At 54.6% G+C, this 14,296-nt stretch overlaps 7 protein-coding genes across 7 annotated transcripts; 5 read left to right on the top strand and 2 right to left on the bottom strand.

Annotated features, from left to right (window-relative positions):
* Positions 1-793: 793 nt before the first annotated feature.
* CCMA1212_000967 (uncharacterized protein) lies at positions 794-1,798 on the top strand (the record flags this gene model as incomplete). Its single annotated transcript, XM_073698408.1, has 3 exons — positions 794-955; positions 1,012-1,316; positions 1,381-1,798. 3 exons carry the CDS (start codon positions 794-796, stop codon positions 1,796-1,798), a joined length of 885 nt encoding a protein of 294 aa, XP_073563560.1.
* Positions 1,799-2,331: 533 nt separating this feature from the next.
* Positions 2,332-2,957, top strand: CCMA1212_000966 (uncharacterized protein; the record flags this gene model as incomplete). The annotated part of the gene is made up of 2 exons (XM_073698407.1): positions 2,332-2,485; positions 2,644-2,957. The coding sequence occupies 2 exons, from the start codon at positions 2,332-2,334 to the stop codon at positions 2,955-2,957; spliced, it is 468 nt and encodes a 155-aa protein (XP_073563561.1).
* Positions 2,958-3,252: 295 nt separating this feature from the next.
* Positions 3,253-4,474, bottom strand: CCMA1212_000965 (D-amino-acid oxidase; the record flags this gene model as incomplete). Its single annotated transcript, XM_073698406.1, has 3 exons — positions 3,253-3,680; positions 3,777-4,384; positions 4,452-4,474. 3 exons carry the CDS (start codon positions 4,472-4,474, stop codon positions 3,253-3,255), a joined length of 1,059 nt encoding a protein of 352 aa, XP_073563562.1.
* Positions 4,475-6,807: 2,333 nt separating this feature from the next.
* CCMA1212_000964 (uncharacterized protein) lies at positions 6,808-8,539 on the top strand (the record flags this gene model as incomplete). The annotated part of the gene is made up of 2 exons (XM_073698405.1): positions 6,808-6,990; positions 7,052-8,539. The coding sequence occupies 2 exons, from the start codon at positions 6,808-6,810 to the stop codon at positions 8,537-8,539; spliced, it is 1,671 nt and encodes a 556-aa protein (XP_073563563.1).
* Positions 8,540-9,440: 901 nt separating this feature from the next.
* Positions 9,441-10,512, top strand: CCMA1212_000963 (Uncharacterized protein; the record flags this gene model as incomplete). The annotated part of the gene is made up of 3 exons (XM_073698404.1): positions 9,441-9,963; positions 10,034-10,209; positions 10,281-10,512. The coding sequence occupies exons 1-3, from the start codon at positions 9,448-9,450 to the stop codon at positions 10,510-10,512; spliced, it is 924 nt and encodes a 307-aa protein (XP_073563564.1). The 5' UTR covers positions 9,441-9,447.
* A 38-nt stretch (positions 10,513-10,550) lies between these two features.
* CCMA1212_000962 (uncharacterized protein) lies at positions 10,551-12,345 on the bottom strand (the record flags this gene model as incomplete). Its single annotated transcript, XM_073698403.1, has 2 exons — positions 10,551-12,208; positions 12,312-12,345. The coding sequence occupies 2 exons, from the start codon at positions 12,343-12,345 to the stop codon at positions 10,551-10,553; spliced, it is 1,692 nt and encodes a 563-aa protein (XP_073563565.1).
* A 1,038-nt stretch (positions 12,346-13,383) lies between these two features.
* Positions 13,384-14,267, top strand: CCMA1212_000961 (uncharacterized protein; the record flags this gene model as incomplete). The annotated part of the gene is made up of 2 exons (XM_073698402.1): positions 13,384-13,576; positions 13,660-14,267. 2 exons carry the CDS (start codon positions 13,384-13,386, stop codon positions 14,265-14,267), a joined length of 801 nt encoding a protein of 266 aa, XP_073563566.1.
* Positions 14,268-14,296: the final 29 nt, after the last annotated feature.

The following is a 14,296-nucleotide window of genomic DNA, read 5'->3' as shown; positions in this document are numbered from 1 at the left end:
GTGTAGTTGTTGCAGGTAGCACCACTGATATTTGCCGCTTCAAAGCCCACTCACACCCTCTCCGTGTCGTTGCACAGAAGCGAGCAAGGCCTTCGGAAGCTCATCTGCAGCTCCGCATCGCCAACCCTCCTCCCACGGATGCATCTTGGGGGACCTCAAGCATGCGAGTCCAGAACGCCATCAACCGCCTCTTGGGCTGCCACAGCCGCACCGGCTAGCGAGTCCAAGTACCCCAGTCCCTGAATCTGTCCGTCCCCAAGCTTCTCGACTCAAAAGTGACAAACGACGCAGCGAGGCCTAACCACTAAAAAGCAACCACCCTGGGCTGCGGCTGAACCCGAGAGGGGGGCGACCAAGGCAGCTAGTCGCGTCGCTGGCGCGGGCAGACAGCTGCGAAGTGTGTGTGATAGGCGATGCAGACCAAGGAACATGATGGGCCGGCAGTCTGCCTCACCGACTGCTGGCTAGGCTGAGAGACGTGCCGAGGGCGGAGACGAGATACCTGATGCTGCTACTACCTACTATTAGCACATGCCTGTGCTTGCTACAGCCCTAGCGAGCTTGACGATGGGTGATGCGTGATGGGCGGCAGCAATAAGAATGCTGTGCCGCCCTGCTGCCGGCGGTGCGCCTTGGTTTCTCGGCTGTTGTATCCAGACTCGCTCTTTTGCTTGCTTCAACTGGTATAAGCCGGGCTGTCAAGTCTATCTGTAACTCGTACCGTATCCGACGTTGAGGAGCATCCCAAGGAAATACGCACGACGACTAGCTTACACGCAGCAACTCGCCCATCATGCAGCAGCCTGAAAGGGAGTCCGGCCACATACTGGTCTCGCCCACTTGGGTGTTCGTCGTCCGCATCTTCCAGATCATCATCTCCCTCATCATCCTCGCCCTGGCTGCTCGGTTGATGCACGATGCCTACCTCGACGAAGAAGGTCTCGCTCTGGCTATTGTAAGTCATGTCTCTTGCATGGACCATCCCAAAGGTAGCCCTAACACCGAGTTCAGGCCATCATCACCTGGATCGTCACCATGTACGCCATCCTGAGCGAGAAAGTCCCAACGCTGCACCACATCTACCACGTCGTTGCCGTCATCGTCCTCGACGGCGTCATGATGATCCTCTGGCTGGCGACCTTTGCCGCTGTCGCCGCCAAGCGCGCCAAGTTCGTCTTCGACGTCTCCGTCAACGGATGTTTCGACGACGGCAGCCTGTTCAACAGCAAGACGTGCTTCAAGAAGCGCGACGTCATCCTCTTCAAGTCTGGCGGCGACATGCTTGCTGCCATCGCGGGCCTCGGCGCCTTGGTCTGGTGAGTTCCAACGAGAACAACGAAGTCTGGATTGTCACTTGTAGCTGACACCCGATTGCATTAGGCTTCTCTTCATCGCCAGCTTTGCCTGGACTCTGCATGGCTTCCTCATGGGCCGCAAGGATGGCCGCTTCTTGTTCGACACCGAAGCTGCCCCTACCCAGCAGACCTTTGTCATGGAGCCCAAGCAGGACCAGACTCAGCAGCAGCAGCAGCAGCAGACACTCATCCCGCCTCAGAACACGGCCCAGCCCAACGCCCAATATCCCCCGCAGGGTCAATACACGCAGGACCAGTATCCCCCTCAGACTACCAGCCCTTATCCGCCGGCCCAGTCTCCCTACCAGCCGCAGACTGCCTACTCTCCTCCCCCCCAGGACCCGCAGGCATATAACCAGTACCCTCCTCAGCAGTACCACGAGGCTCCTTCCCACCACGGGACCTCGCCTCCTCCCCAGCAGGCTCCCTATCAAGCTCCTTGATTCAAGATGAGAGTAGAAAAATCGGAGCTGGGGATGAGGTAGTTGAAGTTGGATAAACAGATGTGAGGGCGCAATGATTTTATGGATATCCCATGGGGTAATGGCTAGCTTTGATTAATGAATTGGATGGAAGCACGGTAGATACCTATTATATCACGAAACACTGGTGGCTGCAATTAGCAGTCGAAAATCAAAACTCCTTTCTTTTGAGACTTTTGCATCATATCGTAAAGCATGAGTGTGAGTGAAGAGAAGAGAGAAAGAAAGAATCCGCAGTTGAAGTACGTACATGCTCATGTAAGTCAAAGCAGGCAGGCGGTGAACGTTTCTGCCGCTTGATCGGCCCAGCTCAAACCCATTTGGCGGAATTACCACTTCAAGATCCGCTCAAGCTTCAGAATCGAACCGGCCCTCCATCGTACGAAAACCCACTGCGTCTAAATCCTCTCGAAACAGCGCGAATTTGATAACCGATTCGCTCAGCTCTCTTCAAGCCTGTTTATATACGCTGCGGCAGAGCATCGCGCAGCCCGATGGCCACGATGGCCGCAGAAACACCCGACGTCCCCCAACCGCGGCTCGGCGTCCCGTCGCGCAATCCGCTGCCCTTGTCGGCTTCGCAGGAGTCGCAGGTGCGAGACATATACTATGCCCGGGTGCGGAAGCAATGCGCCGACGAGATCAAAGGTATGCGAATCCCATTGATTGCTCTTTAAGCGAGCTGGCTGGCTGTTGTCTTGGAGGCTTTTGCGAAAAGTGGCATGATCCCCTCACTTCTTCCCCTCTCCTCGTTTGGGAGCCGTCATAGGAAAGCCTTTGCTGAAAGATATAAATGAACGGAATAGCATTTGCCAACTGCGCCCTCGGTCGAACGTTTAGCGTCACATTCGCCTGCCGAAACGAACACACCGCCATGAACGCATGCATGAAGCTCCATGCCACACAAGAAGAACAGGACGCCGCGCGGGAGGAGTGGTTCGCGCTGCGGATGGAGCGACAGCGGCAGCGCGAGAGGAAGGCCAAGATGGCTGCGGCCCAGGAGGAGTTTATGCGCGAGTGGTGGGGGCTGCCGGAGGAGGTCAGGCTGTCGAGGCAGAGGGAGATGGAGAGGCGAGGAGAGAAGATACCTCCTCCGAGACCCGAAGGCAGCGCGAAGTGAGGATGGATTCATCGTTGGAAAGGAGGGAGAAGCGGAAGTTTACATATTTTTTCAAGGTTCGCTGGCGTTTCTCTTTTGTTGGCGCAGGGAGGGCAATTGCTTTGTTAAAAGACCTTTGATGGCATCTCATGTTGGAGTATCAGGTTGGAGAGAAAGGGGACATGTACAGATATAGATACACCCAGAATATGGGGGACTTGTACGATTAACAAGATGTCGAAAAAGTGGAGGGAAGGGGAGGCAAGGCTGCTTCTTGAATAGCGCAGCGGCCGGTTTATAGACGACTATTAGAAACTCACTGCTTGACAAGCTCCATCACCTCCTCCGCAACACCCCACGAAAGCTCAAACCCCCTCCCCCCGAGGCCATACGCATGCACAACCAGTCTCGCCTCGCCATCCTTTAGGCCCTTGACCTCACCAGCCGGAATGTCCTCCCTCTCCAGCCGAATCCCTCCCTTACGAGTCGGTCTGCGTCCGACGATGTCGCCCAGCGGCCTCAGGGGCCCGTCGGCCACGATGGGGGGATACGTCGCTGCAAAGGCGGACAGGAGACGGGCGCGCGTCTCGGGACTGGGCTCCGGGTCCCAGTTGTCGGGCTCCTTTGTGCCCCCGATGACGGTGCCGCCGTGGAAGTTTCGGGGGACGCAAAAGGTCCACGATCCGTCTGCGTTCTGGCGGGTGACTGTAGCATCGCAAGGGTTTGCGACGAGACAAGTTTGTCCTAGGAGAGACTGTGTCAAACCATAAACTGCCATCTCCTATCTTTCGACGTCTGCTCTCTGTAATTGATGGGTATCAGGGATTCGAGGGGCCTTACCTCGCGTGGGAAAAACGGCTGGGTCGTTGAAGCCCGTGCCGGAGCAGTTCACGACAATCTTGACTCCTGGGATGTTCCCAATGAGAAACGCTTCGTTCAAGTTGCGCAGCTCCATCGACATGGCTTTCCCGCCAAGGAGATGAAACCGGCGAAGCAGAAACGAGCAGTAGACCATGGGATTCACGCACCACGTCTTGTACTCACATCCCCAAGCAACCCTGTCATCCGGGAAGTCCTCTTTTCCCAACAGCTTGAACTCCTCGAGCCCCAGCTGCAGCGCCTTTTCCACCGTCAAGTCCCGATGCACAGGGGGCGGATTCTCAAAATACTCGATCCCCTTCATGAACGTGATGCCCGCCTCGGGGAACTCGGCCGCCGTGGCCTCCATGTGGCGATACGTCACGAGCGAGAAGCCGTGCTCGCGCTGCTCGCCGGGGTTCGTGGGCAGGACCCAGCGGTTGTGCGCGCCGCCCCATTGCGAGGTGTAGTTGATGAGGGCGCGCTTGTCGGCGGCTTCGAAGGGGGAAGGAAAGTCCTTTGCGATGATGGTGACGGCGTGGCCGGCTTGTTGGAGGCGGAGGGCGGCGCTGAGGCCGATTACGCCGGCGCTGGTGGGGTTGGGGAGAGATTAGGGGTTTGAAGTGTTTTGGTTTGAGGAATGAGAAGGAGGCTTACCCGATGACGATGATGTCGGACATGGTGTTGTAAGTTGAGAGTTGGGGTATGGTAGATGCTGTATAGCAGTGTGAAGAGGAGGACTACGATTTCAGGACCGAACCTTGTAATTCAGCAAATAGATCCTCTATATATGAACAATTTCATAAGAGCCTCATCCATGCCTCTTCAACATCACACCAGCCAATGATCCTGCTGTTACATCCAAGGCCTCAATCCAAGAATCCAGCTTCGGCATCCAGCGCATCCCCTCCGAATCCGCCTCTTCGGAGAACCGGCCTCCGAGTCTCGGCCGCTTGCAGTGCGGAGGTGGGCAAGAATGGTATGACTTGGCCGGCCAATCATCGGCCTGAGTGGGGAGGACATCAACGAGAAATGGGTGTCGTGAAACTGGGCAGCTGTTCAGAAGCTGAGAAGAAGGAAGGAATGTATTGAATTATTCCTGCGTTCTTAGTCTCCTGCAGAGGGGCTTGGAGGGTGAGGAGGGTTTGTCGTGGGTGAGGCTGGTTTGGGGCTTGGGAGAAGCGCCTGTGTAAGTGGCGCCTTGCTGAGTGTCGGCAGATTCTATGGCCGCTGTTGGGTTGAACAGATGAAACGGGGAAAAGATCAAAGAGGAGAAGAGGCAGTATTAAAAAGAAGGGTTAAAAAAAAAGCTAAAGGCTTCGGAAGCAGACACTTGCATTCACTGCGTAGCTACATCGATGGTCACTTCTGATCGTTTCTTTGGTCGCTACCTACCTCCTAGGTAGCCAGCCATACCAGGTATGCAAAAGGAGCTGCTCCTCAAAAGAAGCATTATGTTTCCTCCTCTGTATAACCCCTTGATGCACTTAAAGCTTGGCACCGCAGTTCCATCCCGAGTCCAAGAGGCAAAAGGGGAAAGATGGACGCATTCGCTCAGTCATGGCCTCTACGTCTGCACCGACACACCCAACTGTGAGAGATAATATCACATGGAGGGTTGTAGAGAAATGTAAGTCCAGGTCTGACTGTCATCCGAAGAGAAGCTGTTGGTGTGCAATGCATCTGATATGGAAGAGAATATGTAGTACATATCGGGTGCTTAGATAGGATGACAGTCGCCTGTCCTTGTGGGTTTATGCTAGGGGGTCGAGGGATAACACCACGAAGGCAAGCGCTGCACATGGAACAAGATAAGCATGTATAGGTAAGGCATAACAATCCGAAGATGCTGTCAGATGAGATACCTGAGATACGTGTACCTTCCATGCACCTCTCGCCAACTGCCGCTGCAAGCCACCTGCTGTGGAAGTCGCGACTCACGACTCTACTCCAGGGCAGCTTCCTTCTGAGTTTCTCGTCAAATCACGTGGTGCAGAACAACTTTCGTGTTCTTCGTGCGATGTCTGTATACCACCTTAACCGAGCAGCTTCATAACCTGGAATGAACATGGTTCAATTTGTCATCTCCTCTCGCCCTGATTATCGACACTCTCGGGCGGACTTTTGTATTTTGTCAAGGGTCAGCATCAGACACGCAACTCTAGCCCACAGCTCGTCCATATCGGGCCACTAGTTGACGAGCAAAACGAGCTGCGTGCTGTAGTTCCTGCTGCTTATGTGCAACGTTCGCCTCCTGGAGATGGAACATACGAATCAAGCCTATATCGGACAATGCTGTTGGGTGAGTCTCCCGCATGGAGACGAAAGGATCAAGCGACGCTATATACGGTCTTACTATAGCTTACCTCCAGCTTACACGCCCCCCACCAAAGAACCCTCGCTCGACTTCGTCTCAGGGGGGGGAAATGATTTTCTGATTACAGGTACAGGGTCCTGTCGAATGGGTTCAGATCCAGCCCGTGCGATACCATCTTATGTTTTGTGACGAAACAGGTCCAGTCATCCGTCGACCAGCGTACCGATTGCCGGACAATGCCACGGCAAACCGCCACTCTTCGGCCTTTACCCCACCAAAACTGGTGATGCCCAACCTTGATGGCTAAAAGGCTACACGTACACAAGCTTCATCCTACGTGAGCCGCCACCACCAAGTGAGCGGCGCTAAGGGCGGAAAAGCATTGGGCGACAAGAAGTAGCCCTCGCCTTCGCCTCTGACGGATTTCGAACCTGGTCCGTTAGCCTCGAACCAATAGGCTATGAACCGCATAAGCTGCGCGGAATATACGAATCACGGCCGTGGTTTTCCCCTGCAGCATGCATGCGGCTTGCTGGTGGTACTGGCACTGCTGTAGTTTAAATAGGACCGCAGAGTCCCAGAGTAGCTGCCATCGATGGGCTCGTCCATCTTTGGGTCTTTGCATCCTTGTGTTTTTGTGTCTTTGCGTCTCTGGATCGCATCAAGAACGGATCAACTCTCGTCGAGCACAGCAAAATGGTCGTCCTGAGACCACAATCCGACTTTGGTCATGCGCCGCCGCCGCAGACCCCTTACAGCATCGTCACCAATTTGCCCGGATGGGGCATGCTTCAAGCATTTCGCGATGGAGACATGTCTCCCATGGCTAAAGTCGTCCATGTTTATCCACGGTTTGGTCCGACGCAGTTCGCTGCCAAGGTGAGCTACACAGCATACTTCGCCAACGATGGGCAAGTTCTCTGACCTTGTACGTGCGTAGCTCGGCCAAGAGGTTGCCAAGAGAGTAGGCCATGAGGGCAAGTCCTGCATGGTGTATCTCAACCCTGTCATGTGGCCTTTTACGGCTGGCCATGTTCAGAATAAGGCTCGAGAAGAGGCGGCCATTGATCCGGAAAAGCTCACCTTCAAATGTGTCGATGTGGGGGGACATCGCCTCTATGCTGTCTTGTTCGAGCCGGCCCACACCAAGGCCCTTTTGCTGAGCTGGGGAGCTCCCGGGCTTGGACTTTCCATTCGGATGGCCGAGCACTTGTTGAACGACATCGACAATCTGGTTGAGGTCCCATTTGATGATTGGAAGAACCCTCCTAAGCCAACTTATACACCCGTTGGTCCTGCTCATCAACTGCTTCGCGAACGCATCAACTACTTTGTCCACCGTGCTGCCATCGATGCAGAGCTGGTCAAGAGCAAACCCGATGACGTCCTTCTCTTCCCCACTGGCATGGCTGCCATCTTCTGCACGACAAATCTCCTCCAGGAGTACCGACCCGGAACCAACGTTGCCCTCGGCGTCATCTTCCACAACACGCACCATCATCTGCACGAAGAGAGCCCTCATGGGTTCAAGCACTTGGGCATGGTTGATGAGCAAGGTCTTGACGAAATGGAGGTGTGGCTCGATGGGGAAGCGAAAGAAGGCAGAAAAGTGAGCTTCGTCATTGTTGAATTTCCGGGGAACCCAACGACGTTGAGTGCGGATCTGTCTCGCCTCAAAAAGTTGTCCGAGAAGCACGGTTTTGTGCTGATTGTTGACGACACTCTCGCGGGTTTTGCCAATGTCGATGTTTTGGCCTCCTCCGACATCCTCCTCACCTCTCTCACCAAGTCCTTCAACGGCAGAGCTGACGTCCTTGGCGGCTCAATTGTCCTCAACCCCCTTTCTCCTCATTACAACGAGCTGTCTTCTCGATTTGCCAAGTCGTTCAACAATGAGCTTTTCGCTGCCGATGCAGAGGTGATACTTCTCAACTCTCATGACTATCTCGAACGAACGCGCCGTCTGAATCGGAACGCAGAGGCCATGGCAACCTTCTTGCACCGAACAATCGGCCGCGATGATTCTCCCGTGGCCAGAGTCCAGTACCCTAGTCTGCTGCCTGACAAGTCCATCTACGATCGCTACTTGAGGCGTAGCACGACGGAACTTCCCAACCCGGGCTACGGCTGCTTGTTGAACGTCGAGTTTGAGAGCGTGGCGGCCGCCCAAGCGTTCTACGACAGATGCGGCTTCTATTCCAGCCCGCACCTGGGCGGCCATGTCACCATTATGCTGGCGTACAACATGATGATGTATGGAAAGAAGAAGGAGGAGAAGGAAGAGTTCAGGAAGTATGGCGCCATTGAGGAAAGCATCAGGCTTTCTGCCGGGTTGGAAGATGTGGAGGATCTGATTGACACGCTCAAGGATGCCCTGGATGCAGCGACTGAGGCTCATAAGAAGGCAGCCCCGAATGGAACTCAATGAAGGGTTTTGGAATCGAGACGTCCGTTACAGATGGCGATTCAATGTGACATATACCCCAAAGTCTGTTGAACTGTGACTTGACGTGTCCTCTTAATGTCCTCTCAAGAAGAAGAGTACGTCAATTTTGAAGCTTATCATGTGCTATAAATAGCACTACTATATATCGCCTTGAATGTGGCCAATCATACCGAGCGAGAACAACAAAAGCAGCAAGAGTCGATATCAACATTACTCGTCTCACATAGCATCCACCAAATCTCCATCTACACAACATGATAATAGACACCCATAATCGACTACAAGAAAAAGAATCNCCCCCCCCCCCCCCCCCAATCGTCATAACTCCGCCGGCATCTCATAGTAAGAACTCGTTCTTCCCCTCCTCCCCTCTCCTCGCCCCGGCTTCTTCTAGAACGTACCCCATGTTTTTTCTAACGGTCCCCTAAACCACATCAGGTTACTAACCGGAGACGCCCTCCCGCCCCAAACTTGTAACTTTGTCGAATTCTCTTTTTTTTCCTTTTTTCTCTTTTCCCCTTCTTGGTAGCTGGCTTACAACAACCACAGTGGAGGAGCTAGTTGCGTATCATTGTCCCGCCTTTTCTTTAAAGAAGTTGTTTGTTTTTCCCCTCTTGTCAGGGTTGGGGGCTTGCATGTCAATTCTCGATATAGTTGCTTGGATTGGTAAAGTGGCGAGGCCTCCTTCTCTGGCTAACTCCCCAAACTGGGATTTTCGCAGACGGCTTCTTCATACATTACAGTAAGGGGAAAGGGGTATAAATCAAGGCCATGAGTCCTCGATATTATACGAGTAGAACTTTCATTATCATCATCTTATCTGATCTCGACCTAATTCGAGAACCTCAAAAGCATCCTGCGAGTAGAATCAAGCTGCTTATAGAACCAAAATGACCTGCACCCAGCATTACACCACGGCCCAGTTTCCCTCCGAAGCCGGCAACGAGATTATCACCGTCTATGCCCACGATCCAGCTACAGATGCCGCCCTGCTACAGTCTATTCTCGACAGGGACGGCGCCGTAATCGTCAAGAATCTGATCCCCCAATCACTCTGCGCGCAGATCAAGACCGATCTCAAGCCCATCTTCGACGCGGACAAGCCGGATCCAGCTGGCTTCTTTCCCAGCACCACGAAGCGCGCTCATGGCATTCTGGCCAAGTCACCTGCCAGCGCCAAGCTGGTGGTGAATCCGCTCTTCCAGTCCGTCGCCGAGCGCATGTTGACCAGCAGATACACCTACTGGGAGGGCCAAGAGCAGAAGACGGTGGCAGCAAAGCCGCAGATTGCAAGCATAGTGGGCTTCCGCGTCGAGCCCGGCGGCAAGCAGCAGCCTCTCCACAGGGACGATTCGGACTATCACACTCGAAACTGCGACATGCCCGTCATGCTGGGCTGCGTCACGGTATGACTTCCGAGCATAAAGTCCTCCTTAGGGCAAAATAAACCAGCGACTAAAAACTGCGTCGACCCAGGCATTGTCCAAGACGACAAAGGAGAATGGCGCGACGGTTATCATCCCAAAGAGCCACTTGTGGGGGCCAGACAGGTGCCCTCTCAACGAAGAGACCATTTCAGCTGAGCTCGAGGTTGGAGACGCTGCCATATTCGTTGGCAACGTATATCATGCGGGAGGCGCAAACGTTACAAGGTAATCATACCTCAGGAAACGCTCTCATATAGCAAAAGTAGCAACTGAGCTGACAGTCGCCAAACGTATAGGGACGACGCACGCGAGACAATTGGCGTATTCATGTGCAAGGGAACACTAAGGCAAGAAGAGAATCAGTATCTGGAACTACCGCCAGAGCTAGCCAAGGATCGGGGCTTCTCACCGCAACTGCTGCGTTTGCTCGGATATGGACTCTGCCCACCAGCGCTGGGCTTATACCGGTATAAGGATCCCATGGAGGAGATATTCAACGTCCTAGACGAAGAGACAATCCGCAGATAAAGTCACAGATTGCAAATTTTGAGATGTTCTGGACATCTTTAGACTACAAGGATTCTCAGCCCATTCGCTTGCAGTTGTTGGGCAACCGGTAGCCAGTTTGGCTCTGTGCCATTCCAGAAGGCGTTGAAAAAGCTCCGGATGGTTTCGTACTGGTTGAAGCCCGTCGCTCTGATTGTCCTATCGAGAATTTCGGTAACCTTGTGCTGCCTTTCCACGTCGCCATGGCACTCGGTGCCCGCAATGAAGATGGGCCACGGGAGGTTTTGAATGCAGAGAGAGAGGTTCTCGACCTGGTCCAGCTGGTCAAACAGCTTGGCGACGGAAGCCAGCCAGTCAAAGTTGTCAGGCGCCGCATAGCCCAGGCATCTGTACGCATAGACAACCGCAGCGTGGTGATATAGGTCCACCAGTCTGATGAAGTCTCGACGCACAACCGGGGGGTCCATTTGCAGCTTTCCGGCAATCATCAACGTCTGTCCCCTTGCCTGCTCGAAGCGTGACTGAACCTCTGAGATGGTGAAGCTCTTGGGCCAAAGAGACACATCAATGGCCTCGTTGACAGCCATGGATCGTCGCGAAGCCAGCGTGATCTGGTGCAGAAAAGTAAGATACTCGGAGAATAGCACGTGGTTGCCAGAGTTGGGTGTGGGAAGAACGGTCTCTGCAACGTCAACCAGGTCGAAGGATGTTGCTGAGCCGAGGACATCGTGGATCGCGAGCTGGTTCCTCAGAAACGCAAAGAGGCCCTTGTTGCACGCCTCGTTCTTCCCGAACACGTTGACGATGGTTCTTGCTGCAAGCCGATGACTTTCAGCCGCCTCGGCATTGATCTTGGCCATCTCGTAGTTCGCGATGACGAGGATGCAGGCCAGCACCCATTCCGCGTTGGCGACGTCGTCGCGGGTGTTGAGCTCGGCCCCGCTGTTGAGCCGGTTATTCATTTCTCGCAGCTGTTCCCTAACAACGTCCAAGCAGGCGTCGCGTGCCTCTTCGTGATATCGGGCCAGCTCGCTCGGGAACTTCATGGGTCCATGGTAGAGCGAGAAGGCGGCAATGGCAAACCGCAGGCCTGGAGCGTTGGCAGCCATGGGCAGCATCCGACGCCGATAATCGTTTTCCTCCGAGTCGACCCAGACCATGCGTCCCGCAAGATACTTGTCATAGTACTCGATGATCTCTGGTGAAGACGCCCACTGGGTATAGTTCAGCAACGAGCCCTGCGCAGCAGGGGTGTCTTCCATAGACTTGATGCTGATAGAAGTCGGCCTAATCACTTGGAGAGCCTCGGAAGAGTTCGTGCTGGGGGCGACGGCAGGGGCAGGGGCAGGGACGGGAGCAGCAGCAGGGATGGGAGCAGTAGGAGGGACGGGAGTAGTAGTAGAGATGGGAGTGGTAGGGACGGGAGTAGTGGTATAGACGGGAGTAGTGGTAGGAGGAACAGGAGCAGCGATGGCACTAGCAGTGCTCGGCTTTGGCGCAGCAACAGGATCCTCGAGACTCGACAGACTCATGTCCATAGGCAGCGAACCAGCGACAGGCAGCCTCTGGCCCTTGAGCTTGCCACGCACCGCCACGCCATCGGCCCAGCGAAGATGCCGCCCGTATCCCGGACAGACGAGGCCCTTCTTGATGCATTTTGCACAAGCCGGACGGCCGAGATCACATCGGATGCGTCGCCGCATACAACTGCGGCAGCCTTTTTCGGAACAAAAGCAAATCGGATCGAGATTAGCCAACGCAGCCCTCGTCAAGCAAGCAGGAAGAAGAAGAAGAAGAGGGACTAACACGCGTCGACTCACCCTTTGTTGCTTCAGCCGAGCCCTTGGAGCTCATTGTAGCTAGCAGTCAGTCCGACACGGAATAAGGTATTCATCAAAATCCCGGTCAGATCGTCGTTCGGATTGCATGTGGTCGATGAGGTCGGAAACGGAGTGTGGGAAAGAATGTCGGAGTCGACAAGGCGAGAAAAAGTGGGCGGCATCGGAGTAATAAAATCGGCTTAGTGTAGGCAGTGTTTACGTACAAAGAATGGGATGGCTTCGGCTTCGGCGCCGCTTACAGCACCTTTCAGGCGGGTTTAGCCGCGGGCGGTGCTGACGACGGACGGACTAAACTCCATTGATTTCGCTGCAGAGCCGCATCTGGGTGCGTGGGTATAGCCTCAACTTGTGCTGGGGAGTGAGAGTGGCTGAAGAGGATCCATATCTGCGTTTTGAGGCCACCGATACAAATGAGCCACAATGCGTTGATTCCAACCTTATCACGAGCTTTGAGCTAGATTAGTATATCTTGCATATTCCGGCACCAAAGCCATATATCACTCACCTAAAGGATGGCATCAAAGCTCAGCATCAAACCCGGTTGCACTTGACCAAAACTCACGAGCATACCGGCTCAATGATTCCATTCAGTGCATCATTTGTAATTCTCCCCAGATCGACGAATAAACATCTTCTCCAAGTGGCACAGGCAGGTAACACGGCAACAATAGCAATGACGCCTCCCTCCCGCCGTGATTCGAATCCCAACGCGGAAGAAAAACACCCCCAAAGACCGTTGTAGAAGTGCAGGAAAGCCCAGAGCCACAGTGAATTCCTCGTCTTTCAGCTGCATCTGATTCACGCAGAAAATGGTGAAAAAAATCATGTGCACACTCCAAAACACCTCCAGCGCATCAGCCATGCCTCTTCGATCCTCTCCTTCCCCCAAAACTCAAGGCCTCCCGGCTCTCACTTTATCAACCTCCTCCGCCGCAATCTTCGCATCTCATCCCACCTCTCAAGCACGTCTTCAGTCTCGCCTCACAACGGCGTCTATTACTTTTGCTATATCACCATCTTCTCCTCGAATATAGTATAGTAACAGCCCACCATGCCAAAAGACTTCATCAGCGTGGTACAGGACCTCGAGGACCTCCTGTGCCACCACATCACCGCCTCCACCCCCAGCGCCTTCGTCGACGAGCTCGTCGACATCCTCAAGGCCGTCCTCAGCATCAATCGCAACTCCCACTGGAGCATCCAGTCCTTCCTATACGATCTCCGCGAAGAATACTATCGCCTACGTACGCCTTCCCCCTCCCTCCTCTCCCCTCCAACTTTCCCCCTATGAAATAGCAAGAAGTAAAACAACGGCATCCTAATCAAGGCCCAAAAACAGACCTCACATCCGAACCCCCCCAGCCCTCCCGCCCCCCAAACGACATCTGGCCCCGCCTCAACCGCTCCGTCGTCGAACCCCTGAGCACCATGCCCATGACCCACGACATCGGCCCCGACATGGCCTCCTTCGCCATCCGCTACGCAGACCAGGTCTACAACGTCCTCCGCCTCCAGGCAAAGATGCCCTACAAGCCTTTTATCGAGGTCCTCACCGAAAACGGCTTCGTAAAAGGCCTCTCCTCCTCCTCCTCCTCCTCCTCCTCCTCCCCCACCACCACCACCACCACCATCACTACAGACGCCCGCAGCGCAGAAAACGACCCAGACGACGCCGTCATGCACGACTGCGCGCCCATCGACGCCAGCAGCGGCAGCGAGCACGCGCACGAGTACGACGCCAGTCTCCTTTCGAGACTGGCCTTTCTGGAAGACCGCGTTGTCATCCTCGAGAGGAGGGAGGAACAGCTCGACGGCCAGCTCGACCGCGCTACACAGGCCATGGGGGCCCTGCGTTCTACAAACCTCGACCTGGCCAGGAAGGTGTCCGAGGTGCAGCAGCGGAACCACGACCTGCGCAGAACTTATGCTGTGTAACACGGGGGATGGGCCGTGGACTGGCTGGG

The sequence above is a fragment of the Trichoderma ghanense genome, assembly GCF_004382785.1.
Source record: "Trichoderma ghanense strain CCMA-1212 chromosome Unknown scaffold_0, whole genome shotgun sequence".
Taxonomy (NCBI): domain Eukaryota; kingdom Fungi; phylum Ascomycota; class Sordariomycetes; order Hypocreales; family Hypocreaceae; genus Trichoderma; species Trichoderma ghanense.
Note: the sequence above shows the minus strand (reverse complement) of the source record. Positions and strands in the feature narration are given on the sequence as shown.